Here is a 24,328-nt window from a genome sequence, read left to right as displayed (position 1 = left end):
TTTGGTGTAAATGCTTTTATAAATTTATGAATTCATGTTTCTTTCTATTAAATGGTTTTGGCCCGAAGTTGTACGTATCTAAGATTGTGGCTGATCTCGAATCTCATCTGCAATTCCCCGAACGAGGAACCAGTTTTCAGTTCCAAGAGTGTGACTCTCCTAACAAATTACTCTTCAGCTTGTATTTCATATGGGTTCCAAGCATGATCTGATACTCTTAGCACATCTTACTAGATTATATAGTATCGTGGGTTCCAAACCATAGTTTTAAGAGGGGGGCAGTGTAGTGAATTTTCTAGAGCTATGTCAAGGCACCATACATAGATATTGAAGTGATGGATAACGAAATACATTCTCGTGTCTTCATAGAACCATTTTTCGCCCACGAAACCGGTGTTGTTTGGCAAAGTTACAGTTACAATGTATACAATAGTTTATTTGCAGTTTAAAATGACAATATTTCTGTAGATATTAAACAAATACGAATACTTTTAACAGCTCATCAATTATTAATATATTACAAATGCTTAAAACTGCGAAAGTGTAGAAGAGCCACAGACAAATTTTGCATTATATTTGACAAACCCTAGTGTCCAATTAATGTATGATAATTACTAATTAGTATTACAGCTCATTCTACATGGCAAGTAAATGTGGGTCGATTGACAGACAGAAAATTAGTCGAGATAGATGGTTTAATTAGAAAAAAATGTCCTATGGCCCCTTTACATTTTCGTACTTAACTGCTACAATTATAACCTTTCTCCTAAAACAACTCATCCGCTAAAAAAGCACCATGTTATAAGCCTATTTCAAAAAATATACTTTTCAATCAATTGTCCTGGAAGATGAATGAAAACCTTTTTTTATCTCAAATAAACTTGCAACTGCAAAGCGCACTGAATTAAAACTTTCAATCCGGGCATAAAACTGGCGATTTGTGCGAAATCCGGTCCGGACACTAGCTGTGTATGCAAACTGAGTGAGTTCGAATAGTCGCCCGATTGCACTAGTTGCACTAACTGGTGGAGGCCGCTTAACGTGTTCGGGGATAGCTGCAAATGACGCGCCGTGAGAAGGTGGCGTTCGGTCTCAGACTGACTTACCTTGTCTTCTCGTAGGAGGTCGTAGAGGAATTCCAATTTTTTACCGACGTCCTCCAATTTCCGCTTGGTTTGCTGGAAGAGTAACATGCAAATGGGGAAGAAAGTATGAATTAACTTACGGGGTTGTTGGCGTTTGCTGAGCACCTACCGCGCAGGTCGTCAAAAACAATCTGCATTAACTTCTGCTCGCCCGATAGTGGGGCCTTTTGTATGATAGGCGCCGGAGCCTCGACGGCGGCCGCTGGGACGACGGGAGGTTGAACGTTAGGAATCGCGTTCTGGTGGTAAACGTCGGGATTTGGGGACGGCGGCATAAATCCGGTCGGCACTAAAGGTGGCTGCATCGGTGGCGGTTCGAAATTTGGATTATATAATGCGTTTGGTGCGAAAGGCTGCGCGTTCGGTGCGAACGGTTGCGCGTTCGGTACAAACGGTTGACTTTGAATGGGTTCCACAAAGCCATTGCTCGATGGTAGGGTTTGTGATGGTGCGACGCCATAAAGTGGGTGAGTTATGGGATCCTGTTGCACGTAATCAGACTGCTTCGCCTGTAAATGTTAAGTGTAATTTTGTATCAGTCCATGTGCATATTAAGGGCACTAATTAACCAGTTCTGGTGCACTTGCGATATGACGTGTTAGAACAGGTGCTTAGATGTTGTCCTCTGCAGTTTATCTTCATTAATTTTTTTCTGTTTGCGTTTTAAAATACAGGTAACAGCGCGCGCGATCGTAATTTTCGTAATAAACCACCATAAGATTCCGCTAGTGGATAATAGACTAAGACTAAACTTACGGCCGACGATTTCCGAACCGAATCTTCGATTTACGAATCATTTAAAAATAATTTTTACCAAAAATAATTGAAAATTTCAAATGGAAATTGTTTTTGAAACGGCACTCTAAAAAACTTAATTGAAAAACCGTTCAGTTTTATCATAGATTAAATGGATCGGGGAAGGAATGTACAGGCTGCCCCATTTTCGATACTGTTATAGTGTATCTCTGTAATTGTTGGTGCTACCAAAAAAGTAATATAGGCATCGTGTTCTTTTTGTACAAACTTAAAATGATAAAATTAAAAGTTGAAAATGTTTACTGTCAATTTCAGATTACCCTATATTTTCTTAGTTAAGAGATACAGAAAATTGCAAAATTTACTTTATAATGATTGTTATAATCTGTCGTTTCAAAATAAGAATACGGGGGCCAGGCAAAAAACTATGCGACTGGAACACCCTGTATATTTTAACAAAAAAGTTAGATATTATACATTCTCTTCTGAAAAGTATGCTACTAAACTTTCAAAAAATTCACTATTGATTCAAAAAGATCCACAAAAGATTTTTTTAAATTTAACTTGAACCATTTCAACCTTTTTTTTTTAATTTGTTTCAATTTTTTTGAATCTTTTCTGAATTTTTTTTTAATCTCTTGAATCTTTTTTGAATATCATCCCTGATGTGTTATATTTTTGTGAATAAATTGTATATGCTATCTATTTAGGTTAAAATATACTGGGTGTGCCAATAAAGTATTAGATGAGGTCCGATTGCTTGTTTACCTGATTTATTTTGAAAAAGGTAGATTATTCAACAAACTTTTGTATAAAATATTTTTGTGTATCTCTTGTCACGAAGAAAATATAAGGCGTTTTGAAATTGACAATTTTTTTATTTCCCCTTGTATCTCTTTTTAAAAATGAAAAACAGAGATAATATGAAAAAAGGTTCAAATGATTCAACAAAATTCAAAAATATTAAAAAAAATTAAAAAACGATGTAAATAATTTAAACAAATCTCAAAAAGGTTTTTGAGAGTATTTGGGTATTTTTGGAAAGAGAATTTAATATACTATCTTAGTTAATTAGAATATACAGGGTGTTCCATTTAAGAAAATGAGATTAGGTCCAAAACTTTTGTACCTAACGTTGTATACTGACTTTGAAAATTGCAGATTATTCATCAATTAGTACTTTTGTAATAATTTTTGTGTGTATAAGAAAATATATAGTCCTTTTTAAATTGACAATTTTTATCCCCCCCCCCCCCCCCGCATCTCTTAAACGAGCGACCATTTTCAAATGTTATTTTACCCTTTTAACTTTGATCAAAAAGAGTATATGGTGCGCCACATAACTAGTGATAGCACTAACAATAACGGGGGCACCCAGTAAGTGTGGAATATGGAACACCCTGTACAAAATTTCATGATTTCGCATGGGTATAATGGACTTCTGTTTCTCTTCTAACTCTAGCACGAAAATTGATAGCGATGTTACACCTTCGCCAATCGATTTTACGAGTTCAAGGATCAGTGCTATTGAATATGAGCCGGATCAAAAGTCTGGCTTCCGAATACGAGCCGAGTTGCAAAAAATTCCCCTACTGAAAATCATATGCGATTCTTCGTATCTTGTGTTAAAATGGGGCCAAAATGTCGCTAGAGAGCTACGCTTACAAAAGTCGTAACATTTTTGAAAATTATCACCTTCCATGTATAAATCATACAATTCTTAAACATGCAAGTTGACCAGAACTGCTTGTTAGTGGCAATGCAACGAGTTAAGTTTCGCAATGCGATTTTAAAAGAACTCCCAGTCACATTAATTCAACGGTCTTTTGCGTCTTTTTTTTACCACACATAACCCCAAAATTAGTCACATTAGCTCGCTCTCCGCATAACGTTTTTTTTTGTAAAAACAAGCACTAAACCAACGAAATACGAAAATACCTCGACTTTGTTCGACTTATTTTTCCACCGTCGCGTGCCGGCGTGTACGGCTGACATATTGTAACCTTCGGGCTTAGAATTGAAGTCGTGAGCTGCGAATTGGTTAGTCGTCGAGTACTTACCGGTAGACGCGGCGTGGATCGCCGCAGGGCGGGCGGGTCGTTCCAGCCGGATTGGGGCGGCGGCGGCGCGAACGCGGCCAGTGCGGGTTCGGGCGGTTGATTGTGGAAAGCGGCCGGATTCGGCGGAGGGGGGTTGTGGAAATTGGCCGGACTCTGCGGCATCGGCGGTAGGTTGGGGATTAGTTGCTGAGTATTTGCGACGGGAGCGGGGTTCGGTGCCGAGTAGGGGTTGGTGTTGAACTGATTTCTCGCGCCGTACGGGTTGTTAGAATGGACGGATGGGTCCACCACATACTTTGCCCTGGATGATATGCCGCCTGTTGTTTACAAAAATGAGTCATTTGCATGCGACGGTGGGTAGCTTACCGTGAGCTGAGCCGACGCTTGTGGGCCGCGGGGGTTGTGAGACAGGTGGAGGGGAGAAAGGTTGCGCGGGGAGCGGTGCTTGGTTTTGAGTCTGCCAAGGTTGGGTAGGTAAGGCCGTATTAAAATTATAACTTGGAACGGGAGGAGTGACAGGATTTAGGTAGTTAGAAAATGACTGTCTCGAGCTGTGCCTGCTTCGTTGCGCAACTTGCGGATATGCAGACTTATAACCCAAACTGACACTCAGTCTGTCTCTCAAATCCGCGATTTTCTGATCCTGCGAACTTCCCAGATATGATAGAGCTACTGTAAGATTGCCCTGGGATGCTAAGATTGAGGCGTAGTACGCGAGGAGGTCCGCCAAACTGCCAGTGATTTCCACCCTTCTGCCTTGTCGTTCGATCGACTTTTGGAGGAAGGTCACCAACTCCACGAGCTCCTGAAGTTCACTCGAAGACTTCTTAATCGTTTTACTCCACGAATTGACCAGTTTTTCGAAATTACCAGCGCAAATATAACATAATTGTGCGTCTTGAGCTTTTCCCTCGGCTTCAAGGCGATTACCTAATAATTCTACAAGGAAAAATTGAGACTGGACACCACTCAAATCGAGTTTCGAGCATACCACATAACTTTGGTAAATCGTCACTCGACGAATGAGTTAAAGTTGCTGCTAAAGCCTCCTTCCAACTACTAATATCACAATTGTTTATGACAGAACTCCAGTCTTCTAATACTAAAGCGGAGATAAGCGAAGACACGTACCCTTCGCTCTGTTGTAAATATTTATATTGAGTTCTTGCCAGTAATTCGGAACCACCTGATAATTAAAAAAATGAGCTATATACTGGGTGTTAATATATAAGCATGTCTAAACTCAAGTTCTACATCAAACTACCAATCCAAAAATCTAATTTGAAAATTTGTTTCAGAATGCCGACGTATACGGAAGACCATGCTGGGATGAACAACGGTAAGGTAAGTGGATTTTCACTTCTTCTCACTGCATGTAACAGGAGGTCGCTTTAGAATTACCAAAGTATTTTTTCGAATTTGTATTTTATTAAACATAGGGAAATTTATATATGCACCGCTTCATAGAGAACATGAACAAAGGTATGTCTGGTTGTCACGATCTCTTGGGGGATCTACACCTGCGGAATTTTTTTCCTATTTTTTGAATGTTATTCAAACACAAAAAAAGTGGGAGAGTTCAAACATGCTTAGCTCAACCTACCGGACATAGCTATAATAATCGCATCAGCAAAACGTTGCGCCTTTAAACACAACTCGACGGCCGCCTCCAAATTCCCCAAAAGAAGCGCCTGCGTTATCAAACCCTCCACATCTAAACAACAACACTTAATCTCTCACCACGCGCAACTTGTCACCTTACCGTCCCCCGTCTTAATCCGGTAAGGTACTTTTTCTCGGGCCTCTTGACTACCGAACTGATCTAATCCGAACGAATTTTCGTAACTTCCAGGCTGTAAGATTAACGAAAAGTTAGACTCGGACTAAAGACAGCATAGGTAGAACAGAGTCAGTGCGTACTGTCACAACATAAACTCTTACCGAATAATCGGGGCTTCCCTTCGAAGAGAAGTTATTCTCCCCGTCGGAATAATCGCACTGAGAAATTGTTGAAAAAGCGCATTTAATAAACTGACAACTCTCACCTGATCTTACCTGATTTAAATTGCTAAACTGATCCGTCAGTCCGTCCACATTGGCCTGCACGCCGACGATTTCGTTCAGCTTGTTGTTAATTTCGTCCTTCTTATAGCCTAACAGATTCAGAAGTTCTCCACGTGGATCGGCTTCAAAGTTTGCTTTGAGGAAGTACCAGATGTTGCGTTTGTGTTGGTCGCTCAGCGAATCGGCTTTATTCCGACAGTACTCTACAAGTATATCGGTCAGCTTGGATTTCTAGGGCGTTATGGTAGCAGACCGGTGAAATTTCCGTACTCCAAGGCCTGTTCGAGCTGAGCTGATTGCTCGACTAGTTCCGATTCCGTAATGACTTGACTTACAAATACTGTTCGTGCAACCGGGCTTTGGTTCTGTGTGGGTTGACCCTCGTTTTCGAACGTGATTAGTTTCCCTCCGAACTAATTGAAAAGCGTTAAGCGTCGGAATCAATCTCTTTTGTCTTACCCCAAATCTTGCCCCAATCGGTCGCTTTAACCACTTGGGCGGTTTACTAAGATCGACGCTCGCCGGTGTGCTCTGCTGCGGTTCCGGCGCCTGCGCGTACCCGTCCATTCCGGGAAAACTATCCGCGATCTTATTCGTCGTTTGCACCTGCTGAATTTTGCCGCCCATCACCGAGTAGACCGAAACGTGACCGTCGAAGCTCGGGCACGCGATCAGCGCGGGATTCTTCGGGCACCAGGTCACGTCGAAGTTCCACTGGTTGGTCTTGGCGACTTCGGATAATACTTCGCCGCCGGGAGTGTTCGAGTTCGGATTCCAGCATAGGATACGGTTGTCTTTGCCGCAACTCACCAACAGATTCACGTCCTGCTGGCACCAGGCGATCGAGAGGATACCGCGCTGATGATTTTCGAGCGTTTTTAAGGGCGAAGTCGCGAATCGAAGATCCCAAAGTTGGATGACTGGCGCTTGGTCCTCCTCTAACAATTTTACGTTAGGCCACAATTAATAGTATATTCACCCCCCCCCCCCCCCCATTTTTAAAACTACCCATATCGTTTTAATATGCCGTTTTAAAAAAAATTTGCACTTTACATTTTGTGTACACCAGCTGAAATTTTTTGAATTTTTCTGAATAAGTAGGTAAAAATGTTAATTTCGCATTTACAAATTTTTTTTTCAATTTTTGTGAATTTTCCTCCTCCAAAATTTTGAATTTGAATTTTTGTGCACATGGAGTCGAATTTTTATAGACTTCGCTTTAACAAATCTCTCTGAATTTTCATTTCGTATTTACATTTTTTGCTTAATTTTTTTCTGAATGTTACAAATTGATGTTTCTGGCCATTTTTTAACAATTAATAATGATGTACACCCTGTATACTACATTTATACGGAATGAAGAGAAAGCGAAAAATGAAAATAGCAAACCTGAAGCCAAGCACAGTTGAGTTGCCACTTCCGGATGCCACGCGATCACCTTCCAACGAATCCTTGAAACCGTATCGGTCAATTTAATAATCGGTTCATTCTTCCTCAAATCCCATACCACACATTTCGATGGGAAGGTCGAGGCCAAAATGTGTTGGACTTGCCGATTCCACGCCACACACTGCACGTCCTCGAACGGTTGCGATTTGACTCCTGCAAGTGTGTCGAATTAGTACCCCGACAACCATTGTTTCATTCTTTAATGACTTGATGGCGCCATGATATCGCTCTCGCTACAGTATATTTTGAAAAAAAAAACGTTTAACACTTCTAAATGAAACACCCTGTATATTTTAATCTAAAAAATCTAGAAATCATATTAACTTCTCTTTTCAAAAATTTAACACAACGGGGATATTTCAAAAAGATTAAAAAACAGCTTTTTAAATCTTTTTTTAATCCAGTATTGAATTTGTTAGCGTTATATTTTTGAAAAGAGAATTTAATATGCTGTCTGTGTAGATTAAAACGCACAGGGCGTTCCATTTAAAAAAATGAGGTTCGGTCCATAACTTTTTACCTGACCCTGACTGTACTTATTTTGAAAATGGCAAATTATAATAATCAATACCATCAAATTTCATCCGATCCGATTCAAAAAAAATCAGAAAGATTGAAAAACAGATTTTTAAATTTTTTTGAATCATATTGAATTTTTTTGAATTTGTTAGTGTTATATTTCTGAAGAAAATTTAAGTTACCGTCTGTGTAGATTAAAATATTATTATTATTATCCCTCTCTTGTTTTGGGCCCTCAACAGGCATGCGCCCAATTACAGAGTGACCCGCATAATGCTATTTAGAGGTGCCTCTGCAGAAGGTCTTAAGTTGGTCTATACTACTCCAGTATTTACCTCACGAATTAGGAAAACTGCAGGAAAACCTAATTCGGAGTAGCCGGCAGAATGCTCGAAACTGGTCTAAGGTAATTCCCATCTCTGCCACAGATGAAAAATTCACCTCAACCCAGGTTCGAACACCCGACCTCCGGATTTATAACCCAATGCTCTACCACTGAGCCATAAATCCGTTTATACAGGGTATTCCATTAAAAAAATGAGGTTAGGTCCATAACTTTTTCACCTGTATACCATATACTTATTTTGAAAACGGCAAATTATCATAATAAATATCATCAAAAAAGATTCATGTGATTCGAAAGAATTCAAAAACGTTACAAAACTGATTTAAAAAAATTTAAAAACCCGTCAAAATTTCAAATTTTTTTGAATCAATATTGAATTTTTTTAATTTTGTTAGTGTTATATTTCTGAAAAGAGAGAATATACTGTCTGTGTAGATTAAACTATACAAAGTTTTCCATTTAAAAAATGCAATTAGGTCCAACTTTTTACCTGACCCCATATACTAATTTTGAAGACTGTAAATAAATTATTATAATAAATATCACCAAAAGATTCATGTGAATCAAATTTTCTTTAATTTGTTTTTAATATTTTTTGAATCAATATTGAATTTTTTTGAATTTGTTTCATGATAGCACTAAAAATTACGGAGACACCCTGTAGATAAAATGCCTAAAATGTATTTAAAAATGCCAAAATTAAATAATATACACGGTAGATAGTTAAAATTGTTAATTTCAAGTTTCTTTATAATGATGTTGAATAATTTGACGTTTTTAAGTATAAAAATAAAATAATAAAAACAATCGTATGTCTCGAGGTATGTCCTGTTTCATGCCGAGGTAGATTTATTTTTTAGTGTCCCTCGTACTTTCCAATACTACCATTTTACTATAAATAACAAAAAAGTCTACAAGCGTACCTATACAATTCTATCTCGAATTCTATAAGAAACATAAACTCAATTTTTTTTACCATAAACAGTTACTTTCTGGAAAAGTATAAGATTCATTATGGCACACAACTCCGCACAAACCCAGTACAAAGTTAGTTTTAAATTGGTAATTACTACACGAAATTAAACCACATAGTAACCTTACCCGGCGTCATCGGTGTGGTAGTGTTGTTTAGATCCCAAATGTATATTTCGCTTTCGCCCGCACCCGATGCCAACAAATTCGATTGGAAAGGATTAAAATCCAAAGCGCTAACCGGACCAGTGTGTTTGGAAGGACAGGCCACAAGCCCCCTTTCCTTGTTTAGCAACTTGGAGACGTTGTAAATCTCAATAAGACCGCGATCACAGCCACCCACAATTGTCCCGTGCTCACTCGACTTATCATACGATCCCCATATTAGCTTATGAAAGCGATGCTCCGCGGGTACAGACACTTTCGGTTCCATATCAAGGCCCGGCTCCGAGAGGTTCAGCGAGTAAATCTCGATCACAGCATTGGTATTAAACGATGCATCCAGCTGTTGTCCGGCCGTTCCCGCCGCCAGAAAAATGGGATGCTCATTCGATGGTGACCAGGCTATGTTGGCGGTCCGCTCCAAGTCTTTTACCTTCATTTTGACTACAATTGGCTTAAATGCACTGCAACGGAAAGGTGCTCAAATTACATAATTGGTGTCTTAATTAAGGGACAATCTTACCTAGATAATTATAAAATTAACTCATTTGGTTCTCAGGAAATTTGTATAATCAGTCGGGTTTGGACCATTCAACACTTCCAACGTGGCTCTTGTCAAAACCGGCTGTCACTAAAGTACCGGCTAACGGGACCGAATGTAAGATAAGAATTTTATGGAGCGAAGGACCGTATTTTTTAGTTCGTTTGATGTGTTATTTTTAGCTTACACCAAAAAACTGACATATATTTACAATTCGCATGTAATTCAATGTGGGAATTCAAGGCTGTCAATTTATTCGTTTTTTTTAGTTCTATTTTTAGACGATAAAAATAGGTAATAGATAGTGGCGTAATGATCAATTTAACAAACATGTTTTACGAGCGGTAGTAAATTGAAATTGAAACTCCATTATATTTGTCTCTTCTATGTGTATTTATTAATGCGGATCCCATATTAATAAAAAACAATATTCTATGTAGGTAATTCAAAAATTATTATAATTAACATCGAACACAATAATAACACGTGAGCAACCAAATTTTAATTGGGCGTTGGTCCTGACAGAGAGAGAGGGATAGACTTATCGGCAATGTGTAAAAGCCGCTTTACATTAGGCAATTTTCGTGCAATGCAAGAGCAATGCAAGTTAGAGATACGTTACTGCGCATGTTCATACGCAATTCAGGTGCAAGAAAAATAAATAGAGAAAGTTCTATTTCACTTGCAAGTTTGGCGCAAGTTCTAGTAACTTTTCTAGTAATTTTGTCAATACCACAATTTATTTGGTTTCGCGTGTGTTATTTTTAATAACCTAAAAACTTTATTTATTCGTTAAGTAACAAATATGTAACTTGTAATTTTGTTACAATGGCTAATAACAACAGGTATATGTATTTATATCTATTTGATGGTGGAAAAGTTTCAATTTTTGAAAAATATGTTGTCAGTACTGCAACACTTTTCTGAACTTGCACAAAAGTTGCAACACAATTGCATAAATGTAAAACCGTAATAAGCAATGCAAGGCAATTTTAGATTGCATAGCACAAGCCTTGCATTGCACTAAAATTGCCTAATGTAAAGCGGCTTTAAGTGTAATTGTCTCAGTGCTCAGGCGCTAGAACCTGATATACAGTAGACCACAACTGATCATAACCGCACGTTAGTAGAGCGGCAATTTTTAAAGCGGTTATAGGCGTACCTAGATGCGACGAAAAAGACATAAGTTTTCAAGAAGCGCTTTCGGAGTACACCTACTACGTTTTAAATGTCAAGTCTATCTACCGCAGTTTCGACTGTAAAAGGCAAAATCCCGTTTTTTCCGTTCCCGTGGGAATTTCGAGAAGTTATTTACTAAATTAGAAACCGTCGCGAGCATACGTACAACCATTCCCAATAGCTACGAGATATACAGACAGACGAACATTAATTTTTATTTATATAGACTACCAACCATATAGAAATAGCAGGTCCTGCGAGCCTGTGTGACATCCTACATCAACGATCATCATTTAGTCTGACGAAATGTAGAAATGCAAAATGAAAAAAATCTGCATCGGGCGGGAATCGAACCCGGGCCGCACATTTTTTACAAATCATTTGGCATCATTAAGCATAAGAGCCTGCACTGTAAAGTCAAAGTGAGAAAGACTATAGAGCTAATACTTAACTACTTAAAATTAATATTAGACGTGACCTAAAATTTCCAATGCTTTCCCTGAATCTCACTTACAAATTAAAAGGTGGTTCGGTAATTTTTCCATGGAGAAGGGTTGCCAAGTTGTATTGGTACCTTGTAAAGGGTTGAATACTTTCTCAGGTTCGGTGTGTAAATTCATCTTGTAATTTCCGCTTCTTGATAAGTTGAAGTACTTTTGGAACTTACCTTTTTGTACTCTTACTACTAGCTCCTGTAAAAAAGTTTATGTAATTCGCATGTTGGTCTCTTTTTAGCCAAATATCTCTTTTTACTTTCCTTTGTAGCATGGCAATAATTCCAAACACTTTTCCACTACACTCCTTTACGTACACTTCCCTCTTTTATTCACCTAGTCCTTAACTATAGGACCAGTTCGATCGTTTCAATAATGTCCGAGTATCCCTACGAGTAAAAAACAAGACGATAAAACCTTGCATTAAAAGGCCACGCAACGAAAATGAATAAAAATGAGGTTATAAGAGTGGGGAGAAACGCGTCATCATTGGCAGTGGCCTAATAAAACAAAACAGACACCTTCTCTTCTGTTTTATCATAAGTCAGTTCAACATAATAACTGACCAGCGCAAAGGAGGTAAAATGATGGCGACTTCCGTCGCGTACTATATGCTATCTCCCACTCTCTTCTTATTTTTACTCATTGGAGTAGAAATGAATTCGGTGTTAACAAGAAGATAAACTGTGTAAATATTGGAAAAATGAAATTGAAACCTATTGTTGTTGCCACCTCGACAATAAATTGTACTCTGTTGACATTAGTCGGCCCCAACATTGTACCCATCCCTGTGTGCAAGCGGACAACATTGCATGTAGTTTAGTAGACACTTCCACACTTCAAATGTCAATAAACAAACAGTAGGGTTATGTTTGTTGTCAATTGATTTAAAAAATGGTAGAAGATACCTCAAACAGCAGCAATAAACCCAAAGTAAGTATTGCATTACGCCAATGAAAGTTCAAGGAAAATTAACCCTTAAGGCAAAAGAACGTCCAAAGTCGGTCTACTCCTGGACAGTATTCGACGTACAAAAGTGGTTAAGGAGGCACTGCAGCGACTACTATCAAACGTACGGCAATCTCTTCCAAGGGCACGAAATTTCAGGCAGGGCTCTGCTACGCCTAAATGACAATTCTCTGCTTCGTCTTGGCATAATCGATGCTAAGCACCGAGAGGCAATCTGGCGGGAAATTTTAAAATTAAGACTGAAAACGGACATTATGGAGATTCGCGACCTACAAATTAGGGATGTTTACAATATGTCATATGACTTCTACATAGCTTAATAAACTACTAGTCGATTTTTAATGTTTTAATTACAAACAACGAAATAAATTAAAGTAATACTGAAATGGAATGCTTCCGTTTGTACTAAATTAAAATGACTATCACTTTGCGTTAAACATAAATAAAAGATTATTTCTTGGAACTCGAACGGCTGGTCTCCTCCTCTTCGTTGTCGCTCTCCTTTTCGTCGTCGATGTCGTCATTGTCTTCTCCTAGCATATACTTTCTGATACCCTGTTCGAGAACGGACCGCAATATTTTACTGTCCTTTAAAATGTCGATATCCTCGGCTTTCCGCTTCTTACTCTTGGAGTCTTCGGATGGGCTGTTAGCAGTGACCCGTTGTAGGATAGTTCCGATCATCGGCACTAGGGAGAGCAGCTGGGAACCAACCAGTCGGTCGAATTCCAATCTTTGCTTTTCCAACTCTAACTTCTCCTTTTCCACGCTTAGGTTTTCCTTTTGTACTTCCAAAATTTCTTTGAGCACGCTGTGCAACTCTGGAAACCCAACGAATGAGTTTGTAAGATTTGTGGTGGGACTTACTTACCGTTGGAGTAGCTATCTCCGGTTCCAGTGGAGGAGGTTCCCTTATTTTTATCTTGGTTTGCTTGTGGTTGTAAACTATTGAGTATTAACAATGGTAATGGAATTGAAGGCACACTTCCTGGTTTCTGGTTTTGCTGTGGTAGAGTGAAGCTGGGCAGGACGGCCGGAACCGGTTTTTGAGCTAGACTCTCCACCTCTTTTATTTTGGGCTTTAATGCGGGGGCTGGTTTCAGTGTGGGTAGTGGAGGCGGCGGTTCCATGCTGTTTTCTGAACTGAAAGTAGAATTTTGATCAGTTTTGCTGACGCGAAACCTTTCAATAATTAATTTTGACGGGAGAAGCGAGCAAATCTTCAAACCAAAAAGTAAAATGGCCGTTGCCGCTATTGTTTTGTGAGCGCGCGAAAAAGCAAAATATTCAAAATGGTACTAACCACATGCTGTCATTTGCCCAAGACTCCATGTCATCGTTGATGTCAATTTCGACTTCTTGCTTGATATCTTCGCATCTGGGACCTTCGAGTACTCCATCAGCGATGTGTTCGACTCTCTTCTGGCCCTCTTTGCTCAAAATTGCGTCCATCGCTTTAAAATGCGGCCAATCGGGGTCGACGGTACCCACCCCCGTTCCGCAAGATGTCGAACGCTTAATTCGATGGTACAAACACTTCAAATTGCGAATGCGTGTTTTAATCTCGTCGGGTGTCCTGTAAAAACCACGCTGCTGCATGTTCGCTGCCAAAATACGCATAACTGGGGCTTTTCTATGAGTTAGGTAGAGTTTGTTCTGTATATAAGGACTGCCCCAAAGTTGAATCAATATTTTTGTTTCATCCTCGCGAAAATTTGAAGTGCGTTTCTTTTGTAGCGTTCGAATTGATTGCGATTCCATCTCTAAATAAAATGGCACTTTTGAAATGTTGGCTCAGTAGTATTTTCTTTTTTTTTTTTGAATTAAAAATATTGAAACAAGATTTGATTTTCCCACATTTTTTTCCGATTGGTTGGTCATTTGCAATTTGTTTTAGGTACGTGGATCGGCACTCGGCAGGCCACAGAATTTTAAATTGATTTGAGCTAAATGAATTCAAAAATTGGCAGATAAACCCTATCCCATCATTAAATCTGAAGATTGCAAGCGTTTTTGCGCATTATTTTGGCATTTATACCTTCCTGCCTCTGGAAGAGGAGCGTTCAAATTCATTGTCCCACCCGTGAAAACTGGGACGAGTGACAAGTATTGTTTTTTTATGATAAAACTGCTTTTCCTTATTGTGGGAGATTTCGGTGTAGGTACCCAAGATCTCAAGACGTCTGAGGATTTCAAACGAAATCAAGCTGCCAATGTTGGCACTATTACACGTACGTGCATGATTTATTACAAGTAATGATTCCTACATGGAGTGAATACCACGAAAAAATTTGAAATTTACACCTTATTCTTCATAGCCATACTTAGATTTACATAAGGGACACGGTTTTTACGAAGGTTTACTTTACTTTTAGTATTTACCCCCGCGCCCCCGCAGCTACCCTCACTTTAAAATTATGATATGTACTCACATCCAGTGATACATCATTTTATAGGTCAAGAAAATTCATGAAGAATATTGTAACGGGAACCCGTTGCCGGATTTTTACTTTATTTAGACATTTTTTGAGATTGCAATATATTGATATTTGGTAGTATGTTTTTAACATTTGCCCCTGTAGGAGCGGGGAACAATATCCCTACCGCAGACAAGATGTGAATGTGAATTGCCGATTCAACGGGATTTAACTTCATGTGGAGTTGGGTAGTCATTGGACGGAAAAAGTAGTCTTATTTGGTGGACAAAGTTGTGCGTCCCAGGATAGGTGTCAATCAAAAAGGAAGGTAGTGGGAGTTTAGTTGCTGGGAGTGAGCCGTCAGGCAATTCAGAAGCGCGGGTGTTTTGTATTAATGTGCCAAAATACGCGTTGAACCGTAGGCGAAGTTAGGTCACTCACCTGTGAATCGTCGCAGGGTGCTTCTTTTTATGTTTGTGTTAGAATTCGCGTCGAACCGCCAGAGAAGTTGCGTGTGAAAAATTACTCAGTAAAGGATCATTTGGATTTAGAATTAACAGATAGATATGGAGTTTCTCAGTCGCAGGGGAGAGATCGCAAGATTTAAATAAAAGGTATTTTTGATTTTTTTTCGGTGTGAAACATCAATTGTTTTGAATTGACAAAGACTCTCTGAAGCGAGCCTTTACAGATCTTCAGCCAGTGCCTCAGACGATCAAAAAATACCCGAATAATACTCTTAGAATAGAATAGTCTTTATGGATTAAACTTTTTTGAAACTATACATTGTAATTTCAAAAAATCACTTCAGAATGTCTAGCACTCTCTTCCCACAGAATATCTAAAATATATAAAGCCCTGAATCGATACTGAAGATTTTCTTAATAATCACAGAAGAGCTTTATAAACCTTCCAAGAGCCTCTAAAGCACCCATTCAACGAAAGGGTGAAGAAAAGGTCCTAAATGATCGGAAACATTTTACTATAAGAATCTTTAATTTCTTTAAATCTCAGAACCTCTACAGACTGAAGAAAATCTTTACTGCGGATACATTCTTCGTAGGAAATATCTACAAAATTACTCATATGTCCTTAAAAAAGCATGATTAAAAGCTTCTACTTAAAAATAATCTCAAAAATGTTAGAAGGATCTATAAGATTCTCGAAAAGAGCGAGATACCTAAATATGAAACCTTTTAATTAATCACGAACCTCTGAAAAATACACTAAACACAGGGCAGAGCACTTCTTTTTTCCTTCATTTTTAAGTAGACAAAATTTGGTTGAGGCTGCCTTTCCAAGCCAATAGAAACTTTTCATGCTCAAAATCAGACTTGAATATGGGACCTTTTGGCCGTATCCGAGCATTTAACTCAGTAGACCAAGCTCGCCAATAGATCAAATTTCTCTAGAGAATCTTTGTGTCAAAGTTTTCCCAAATGGGAAGTACGAAAGATGAAATCCAATTAAAAAAAAAAGAAAAACTATAGAAACCCGAAAGGTTTTCGAATTAAGTTAAGTTAAAAATGTGGTTGTTTATTGGAGATTGAGCGCAAATCTCGATCATATTATTTGAATTTGAGGACCATATTATTGTTGTATCAAAATTATTTAATTATTGCTTAAATAAGTTTAGTCCGAAGATTTCAGTTTTTCGGGAACGCGCAGGGTTTTATTCTGCAACTCAAAAAACTGACGAATCGGTGACCGAGTGCCCGCGTGGGTTCGGATCCCATCCTCGTCGCCAATGTTATGTATTAATCTTTGATCCGGACCGAATAAGAATAAAACTCAGATGGAATTTTAGTTTATTATCGTGATGCTTGTGATACAAGATGCTGTATAAGAATGCCGAATTTTCTAAGGACCTTTCGGTAACTTACAGAAGGTTTACCGCCCTTACGTAACTTGATACATTCTATTTAAAACATATGGTTTGCCGCCTCGTAACTCGATACATTGCGAGGAACGGTCAGAAACCCATACTTCACATTTATCTTGTTTTGGTAATTGTAAATTTAAATTTCATGTTAAATGACTAGATTTATTCAGCTAGGAATTATTTGCGTAATATTTGTAAAAATTTATCTCATGTTTTTTTCCGGTCGTAGATAAGAAGTTATCTTATATCTGCGTTAGTTTCAAGATAAGGACGTGGTGCAGATTATTCTACGTACGACGGCGCTATATTTTTGTAAAGAAAGGAGGAAGGAAGTAAATAGAAAGGGTTTTAAATCGTGAATCGAGTTTTTCTGGACGTTGAAACGTATATGTTTTAGTGGTAGTTATAATTATCGAGTCTTTTTGAAGAGACAGTCTTGAAGTTTTCGAAGAAGAGATTTATCTAAATACGCCGTTATAAGTTGGGTTAAGCACAAGTGTGTTTTACGTTTACAAATAGGTTTCCTAGTACCCATTAAAGAGCGCGTTCTCCACCATCACAGGGGCAAGTACTATAATTGTAATTTCAACGAAGTCAGTGGCGTGGTTTAATTCGCGTTATAATTGAAGTCGAGAAACGTAGTTTCGTAGCAATACCACCCGGTGTTTTGTGTTTGTCATTTACTGTAAACTGCAGTTACGGTCGGGGGTTATTGACACTTTAAGGTAATTAAGATTAAGATTATTCCATCGATCGTTTGTTGGGTGGTGTATGTTGTTCTGGTCTTGTTTTTCTTTCAGCTTACATATTTAATTTTTGTTTATCTGTAAATGGTTGGTTTTGTGATTAATCGAGCCCAAATTACTACCCAGATATGAGTTCTCAAGTTAAATTTGTCTATTTCGTACCCATAACTACATTAGATGTTAATTAATTCTTTGGACTAAAACAATGGATGTTATTTAAGTACAATAATCGTGGAATTGTAATGTTTTTTTCTGGAAGTATGGGACGGCGCCCAAAAAGTTGGGGATTGAAGTGTATGGCTCGATATGTGCGTCGTTCATTACTTACGCTGTACTATTCTGGCTGGACCACATCTGACGGGTCCACTTGCATTGCCACGTGTTTTTCCAAGCTGGTGTCTTATATTTGCATCTTCTACGGTTCTGTTTAAGCGACGGGTGCGAACTATTTGTGAATGTCTTGTACGTCGACCAATATTTCCTCCTCGTCTTCGAAGACGTGGCATTGTTCTTCATCCATCCAACAGATTAATATAAGTACTTAACTTGTATTTGAATATTATCGCAAATATTATAATTAAGTGATTTAACAATAAGCCATCTCTTCTTTAACACTGTATCAATACAAAAGTTACATATGGCAGAATTGTAAGAAAAAGACCTTCGATATTGACGTATAGGTATATGGTAACGAAAACCCAGCGTACAGAATGTGAAAATGTAAACACATCGGCACCGTACGACGCAAGTGTCGCATGTATCGATCGGTACGCGAAATAGGCAGAGTGCGACATCAACGAAAAAAGAAGTTAAAAAAAATACTATAAGCCGATCGGGCCCAAACCTAAACCATCCGGGGGACATTGAGGCACATAAAAAAATTTCATAAAAATCCGCCCAGCTGCTTAGAAAGAGTTCAGTCACAAGCATACATACAGGAGAATTTTATACACAGGGTGTTAATTAATGTCATGCAGATTTTTCAGTGGGTTATAGTCTTGGTTATAGTACTCGTCAAAATAAGAAAAAATGCTAAATGGTGTGCAAACGGCGTCGTTTTCGTTATACAGAGTGACAATAAAAATGTAACACCCTGTATAATGCGACCAACTATTTTGATACTTTATTGTAGAGATTTGTATAGAATAATTGATGTATCAAATTTACAACAGTTATTACAGAACATAAGTGAGAAGACGCAAAATACAAGAAAAAATGGAAACTTTGCCACCCTGTATAACGAAAACGAAGCTTTTAGACCATGCATTTGCACGTCTTTCTTATTTTGACGAGTACTATCACTCCCTCTAATATTTGCATGCCATTAATAATTAACACCCTGTATACAGATATTGGTGAGATCGTACATACAGCTGACCCTCTCAATAGAGAAATTTGAAAATCTGTACAATGTCCACAGACTAAACTGGGCAAAGTGTGGACTGACGGACAGACGTTTGGCGATTTTTCCGACTTTGATGAATTATTTTCCGGGTATTGTATGGAGTTTTTTGCATTTTTCCGATTATTTTTTCAAAATGCACTGCACTTTTTCTGGGTTAGATTAGATGTTAATATTGTCTAACAATCGCGATGATAGAAGGTAGTCCAATGGGAATAATCAATCGTCAAATGTCTAACTCCATTATGTGCACATTCGCAAATGACGATTTAAATGGAAATTTTCAAAAAAAGTCTCTTTATATAGCAATTTATCACGAAGAACACGTTCCGTCAAAATTCAAAGCCGACTAAAAAAGATATACAAAAAATTCCCATATAGAGATGAAAAAAAAATCTCAAAAATCGTCGCTTATTCAATGTAACTTTATACATTTGGCCATGCGGATTGCAAAAATAATAAAATCTCTTTGTACAAAATGAACGGTTTTGATCGTGGTGGCAAATTTTCATTTTTTGAATTTTGCATACCTTTACAAAAAAAACTAATAATTTCCCTAATATTCAAGGTATTCGAACGGTTGGCACGGCGATAGAAAGAGGAAGGATGGAGCTATCGTATCCCATTTGAACGCCATAAAAAAATTCAAAAACGTCCAAGCACTACTATGCCAAAGTGACAATTTAAAAACTATTCGAAATGGGCACTTGATTTTTCAAAAATTTTCATGAAGAATGTAATAATTCTGTTTTGTACTAAAAATCGACGAGATTAAGTGAGTGCAACAGTTTGGTGATTTAGGTCTCTAAGTGACTTTTTGGGGACGACGATTCGAATTGAAATTTTCAAAAAAGTCACATTGTATAGGCGATATTTCCAAAAATCAAAACTATACCTCACAAATTCAGAAAAATTGCCAATTCGGTCGGTTCAATAGCATTTTCTTACCACAATAAAACTGAAACTGAGTATTTGTCTTTATTCGGATCTTATAGTGCGTCCAACAAAGGAAAACATTAATCAATTAATCATTTTCGATTATTACTTTTAAAAATGCAGTATAAGGAATAGAGCGAGGCGAAGCCGAGCTATGGACCGTTACAAACCAGAGTGAGGTGAGGCGGCGCAGCCGCCGGAGCCGAGCGTATGTCTTATCAAAAAGTGTTCTAAAAATTAAAAAATCTTTTCAAAATTGTTATAATCTCTGCAGTAGTAGCTTACTAAATTCAACCAACACTAATAAGTTATATGCGCTCCATATAATAACAAACAAATTTAAACATAATAAATGATTAAAGAGTTTGTGTAAAATTGAGACAATAATCGTCGTATGCAATCCATAGCATGAAACGAAATGAGATTACACACACGTGCACATTGGCCAACCTTCTTATTTGCGGAGCAATTTGAATGAAATTTTTATGGTAGGTTACTCTAATTAACGCAAACAAAATATCCTATTGCGTCCACTATAGATTACACCCCAACACTGACAACGAAAACGTAAAAAAAACAGGTATTTTTGCGAACTGCGAAATGTACGCACTCTAGCGGAGTTTTTACCAACCTATACGATGAGATTGATTAAAGAACAGACTCGCGGTATGTTGGTGCTTTTTTGGGCCGAATCAAGCCTCTTTTTCGCCTTTTACAAATCCAATGACACTTTACATAACCCTAATTCTTTTTTACTGAATATAAAAATTCGAGTAAAAATTTAAAAAATCCATAAAGCTGTTACGTAGGTACCGAAATTTAATTTCTTCGTAATCGCTCTTTGAGCATTACTTCTTACTCACTTTTTTTCCTTTTTTGTATTTAATAATACTGAATTATTATTATTATTATTACTTCCATGAGATTCTGTCAAATTACTAAGTTCAGATTTGTCATTTATTTGCTTTAAATTTAACAATTAATAGCTAAACGTAATCTTATCATACCTTCATATATCAAAATTCACGCATTTAGATTTAGGAGGGGGGCACGAGCACCCCCCAAGCCTCAATACGTTGGTCTGTCTGCACATTTAGGGGTCTATTATATATATTGTCGATTTGCCGTTAACAAACGATATTGTAATGGTAACGATTTGATCTTGAACGACAGCTATATTCCGTCTGTTATATGTGATATAGAATAGAGAAAGTCGTTACCGAACGATAACCGCTGTATAACGACATCGTTAATCGTTTGAGAATAGGCCCCTTAGAAATGGTTTTAGAACAAGATATCTTACTTAAATGAGATTTAGGGCCGGTATTTCATGTTTCAGTGAAACTTGTTTGATAGATAACCTCTTGTGCATTTGTTTCCATGGAAATTAACTGTTAGATTTAACGGTAACATGAAGGACTGGAACTAAATCCACCGAAGCGTTGGAGAAAGTTAAAATTTACATCCTACTCACGGGCTGCGAAAATGTCTAACTGTAACGATCATATTAGGTAAAACTTGGCCCTTCCAATTGTCCCCTACGCTATATCCTAGTGTGCTTTATGGTTAATTTGCAATTGGGGTGCGCACGATCAGACAAAATGCAAACACGCATTTTTTCAAGCTTAATTTTCGCTAAAAATTGTTTGCGATAAGCTAGAGAGTAAAAGAATTATGTATGGGGCGATCAAAATTCATTTTCTACAAAACAACCCCTTTCTACTTATCCGAAGTTACTAAAAATACAACACGTTATTCGATTTACGGCGTCACTAACCAAATTTTCAAAATGCGTTTAAAAAGCTTTTTCTTTTATTAAGCATCCAATGGTAGCTATATTAGAACACTCTGTATTCGTGGGAAAATTGTCAACGCGCTCATTTTGACGTATGCGTCATTTGAATGGGTTGTGTCATTTATCCTAGTTTCAGCTGTACACCCTATCTCATTGTTCCAACCAAATTTGGAAACGACGACCCAATTAAAACGGCAGTTAAGTAAATGCAATGCGGCGCGCAACGCTTGATCAATCCATCTGTACGAGGCATTTTCATTACGCGGATAATTAGATGCAGACAAATTCAAAACGAGCGTGCAACTCGCTCGTACCTAGTAAAATGCACTATCGTCTAACCAACTAAAAGGGAAAAAAATGTGGAAAAACTTCCCGCCCGTTTAATTCGCACAAATCAATACGCCAAAAAAATCACGTCTACGGGAAGCCAAGTCCTCTTATACAGGGTTCGCAACTTTTGAATTAATTACAGGCGCCATTTTAATGTGCTACGCGTTTAAGTCAAATAGAAAATTGCGCTACTCACCCCCTTCGCACTGTCACTAATGAAATCGTTTCGCAAATAACGTTCACTGACGCATTTTTCTTTTAAGTGTTGTCTCTGAATAAAACGCTAAGCTCGAGTGACGTAAGCAGCGGCATCGAGCGAAAAGCTGAGCCCTCGTGTGCCGTTCAAAGGGGGTTCTCAACCACCCTACTGAAATGGGATCGATAGGAAAAACGCAAGCGTACATTACCAGACACTTAAGTCGAAAATAAGGGATGAGGTTCGCGAAGGTATGATTGCTGATCACGTTTTGTTGTGTTCGCCCCGTTCCCCCTTTGCGTATTAAAGGCACAGGGAGCCGGCGGGAACGGAAAAAAAGACGGGGGAAATCGATTGAAATTTTCATACGAAAATGCGTAAAGAATATCTGTTTCGAAAGGAGTGAGTAATTCCGCGTGGGATCAATACGTTACATGTGCTTTATCCCGATAGCTCGTGCGGAAAAAACAACCCCGAGATTTATCAGCAAGTGAATTGCGTGAAAAAAACACGCGCTTGCACATGAGTTTGTTGTACCCGCACGTAGGGGTTTATGAATGCTAATTTATTTGTTACAACGCTATCTAATTAAATCATTAACGGGGTTGTCAGGAAAGTAATTTGCGAAGGCAATTGGTTGATCACCCCAAATAGTATCGCGTGTGCTAAGTCGTGTTTGTAATTTTGGAAAAACCACCACCACTTTCAAATTATAATATGCTCCTCCAGTCGATTGACGCATCATTTTAAGGGCGCACAAAATCAAGTTTGGGTTAATGAAAAAAACCATGACTAATACCTACGGGGGGTCGAAAACAAAACAGGCTGAATAACTCGCAGGAAAATAGTTTTTGGGAAAAAAACGCAAAAACTCGTCGATGTTGATTGGAATGGGGACATCTTTTACTTTTTTTAATTTACAAAATTGTTATAACTATAATAGCGAGAAATATTCGAAAAAATCGGGAGTTTTACAATTTTTTGAGGAAAAATGTTTATATTTCCGCCGCTGTAACTCGGAAAATATAGATTTTTTTAAATTTTTTTGGTCATTAACCGCTGCGGAGGTATTTTGAAAAAACCGATTGTCTGTTTGAAGCACCAGGAATCCGAATCTCGATGATGTCGGTCTATCTATCGGTCTGTCTGTCTCTCTTGCCACACTTGCGCATGCGCGATTCTGCCCAAAAGCTCCTTTTACGTCTAAGAATACGTTTACCAAATCTGGTTCCAATGGGTTTAACCGCTTAGCCGGAAATGAGAGTACAGACAGACAGACAGAACGACATCATCGAGATTTTGATTGAGCCGTATTCCTGGTGCTCCAAAACGTATATTTCTCTCAAAAAAAAGGGGGGGTCATTTTTTACCCCAATGCAATACAGCTCCCTTTTCCATCGTGCGGGTGGCAAAAATGGCACAAAGTAAGCACAAAATTGGATTTTTACCACCCGCACGTTAGCAAAAGGAGTATTGCATTGGAGTAAAGAATGACCCCCCATTTTGTGACGGAAATACACGTTTTAAAGTATAAACTTGATTTTTAATTGTCAACTAACCGCTCCAAATTATCCGCAATGAACGCTCTGCACCTTGAACCATAACACTTTCATGGTAAAAATTTATTTAAATGCAAGCACGTAAATCCGATAACGCGATAACAGGCAACTATTCGCGTACGTATTGGGAAAGTAACGTATTCGTATTCTATTTTACGGTTGAACATAAATCCCTCGTCCATTAATTTACGTTTCCCTTACGGTTCCCTTGTTGCAATAAAACTTTTATTATTGGTTTTCGCGCGATCTGAAAAATGGCGGACACAATTCGCATGATTCGCCTATTTGGCTTCGGCATCTGCAATGGTGGTAGGTCTAATTTCAATTTTTGTTAACGTCAAATATAGTCATGGGTTGGGTCTGAACGCATTGTCGCTCTTGTCGTTTGATTTCGAGGCCGATCTTGTAT

The 24,328-nt window shown here is 38.2% G+C and overlaps 3 protein-coding genes across 6 annotated transcripts; 1 reads left to right on the top strand and 2 right to left on the bottom strand.

The window, feature by feature from the left end:
- Positions 1-415: 415 nt before the first annotated feature.
- On the bottom strand, positions 416-10,135 carry LOC116177976 (protein transport protein Sec31A). Of its 3 annotated transcripts, XM_031497177.1 has the most exons (16): positions 9,997-10,135; positions 9,441-9,937; positions 7,415-7,627; positions 6,485-6,963; positions 6,279-6,438; positions 6,017-6,228; positions 5,903-5,959; positions 5,724-5,814; positions 5,565-5,675; positions 4,953-5,147; positions 4,328-4,900; positions 3,962-4,278; positions 3,840-3,911; positions 1,226-1,654; positions 1,107-1,178; positions 416-1,055 (listed from the first exon to the last, which is right to left on the bottom strand). In XM_031497177.1, the coding sequence occupies exons 2-16, from the start codon at positions 9,910-9,912 to the stop codon at positions 867-869; spliced, it is 3,642 nt and encodes a 1,213-aa protein (XP_031353037.1). In that variant the 5' UTR covers positions 9,913-9,937; positions 9,997-10,135; the 3' UTR covers positions 416-866. The 3 variants fall into 3 exon arrangements, with proteins under 3 accessions (XP_031353037.1, XP_031353040.1, XP_031353039.1); XM_031497180.1 differs by lacking the exon at positions 3,840-3,911; XM_031497179.1 differs by lacking the exon at positions 5,903-5,959.
- A 2,381-nt stretch (positions 10,136-12,516) lies between these two features.
- On the top strand, positions 12,517-13,042 carry LOC116179691 (protein aveugle). The gene is made up of 2 exons (XM_031499508.1): positions 12,517-12,620; positions 12,671-13,042. The coding sequence occupies exons 1-2, from the start codon at positions 12,582-12,584 to the stop codon at positions 12,974-12,976; spliced, it is 345 nt and encodes a 114-aa protein (XP_031355368.1). The 5' UTR covers positions 12,517-12,581; the 3' UTR covers positions 12,977-13,042.
- Positions 12,988-22,580, bottom strand: LOC116179689. Of its 2 annotated transcripts, XM_031499506.1 has the most exons (5): positions 22,361-22,580; positions 18,030-18,211; positions 13,960-14,419; positions 13,528-13,799; positions 12,988-13,477 (listed from the first exon to the last, which is right to left on the bottom strand). In XM_031499506.1, the coding sequence occupies exons 2-5, from the start codon at positions 18,205-18,207 to the stop codon at positions 13,107-13,109; spliced, it is 1,281 nt and encodes a 426-aa protein (XP_031355366.1). In that variant the 5' UTR covers positions 18,208-18,211; positions 22,361-22,580; the 3' UTR covers positions 12,988-13,106. The 2 variants fall into 2 exon arrangements, with proteins under 2 accessions (XP_031355366.1, XP_031355367.1); XM_031499507.1 differs by lacking the exon at positions 18,030-18,211 and having other exon boundaries at positions 22,361-22,569.
- Between the last annotated feature and the right edge of the window lie 1,748 nt (positions 22,581-24,328).

Source organism: Photinus pyralis, unplaced genomic scaffold (assembly GCF_008802855.1).
Source record: "Photinus pyralis isolate 1611_PpyrPB1 unplaced genomic scaffold, Ppyr1.3 Ppyr1.4_LG8, whole genome shotgun sequence".
NCBI lineage: Eukaryota > Metazoa > Arthropoda > Insecta > Coleoptera > Lampyridae > Photinus > Photinus pyralis.
This window is presented reverse-complemented; position numbering and strand designations above follow the sequence as displayed.

Bases quoted from the DNA above. Each gene is read 5' to 3' on its own strand.
- LOC116177976 (XM_031497177.1), bottom strand. From the start codon at position 9,912: ATGAAGGTAAAAGACTTGGAGCGGACCGCCAACATAGCCTGGTCACCA. The intron at 6,964-7,414 runs GTTTGCTATTTT...TAAAATTGTTAG, and splicing joins TCAACTGTGCTTGGCTTCAG to AGGAGGACCAAGCGCCAGTC. The intron at 5,815-5,902 runs GTAAGAGTTTAT...TTAATCTTACAG, and splicing joins AGGGAAGCCCCGATTATTCG to CCTGGAAGTTACGAAAATTC.
- LOC116179691 (XM_031499508.1), top strand. From the start codon at position 12,582: ATGGTAGAAGATACCTCAAACAGCAGCAATAAACCCAAA. The intron at 12,621-12,670 runs GTAAGTATTGCA...TTAACCCTTAAG, and splicing joins ACAGCAGCAATAAACCCAAA to GCAAAAGAACGTCCAAAGTC.
- LOC116179689 (XM_031499506.1), bottom strand. From the start codon at position 18,207: ATGCCACGTCTTCGAAGACGAGGAGGAAATATTGGTCGACGTACAAGA. The intron at 14,420-18,029 runs GTAAGTAATGAA...CATTTTATTTAG, and splicing joins TCCAGCCAGAATAGTACAGC to AGATGGAATCGCAATCAATT. The intron at 13,800-13,959 runs GTTAGTACCATT...TTCTACTTTCAG, and splicing joins TGGGCAAATGACAGCATGTG to TTCAGAAAACAGCATGGAAC.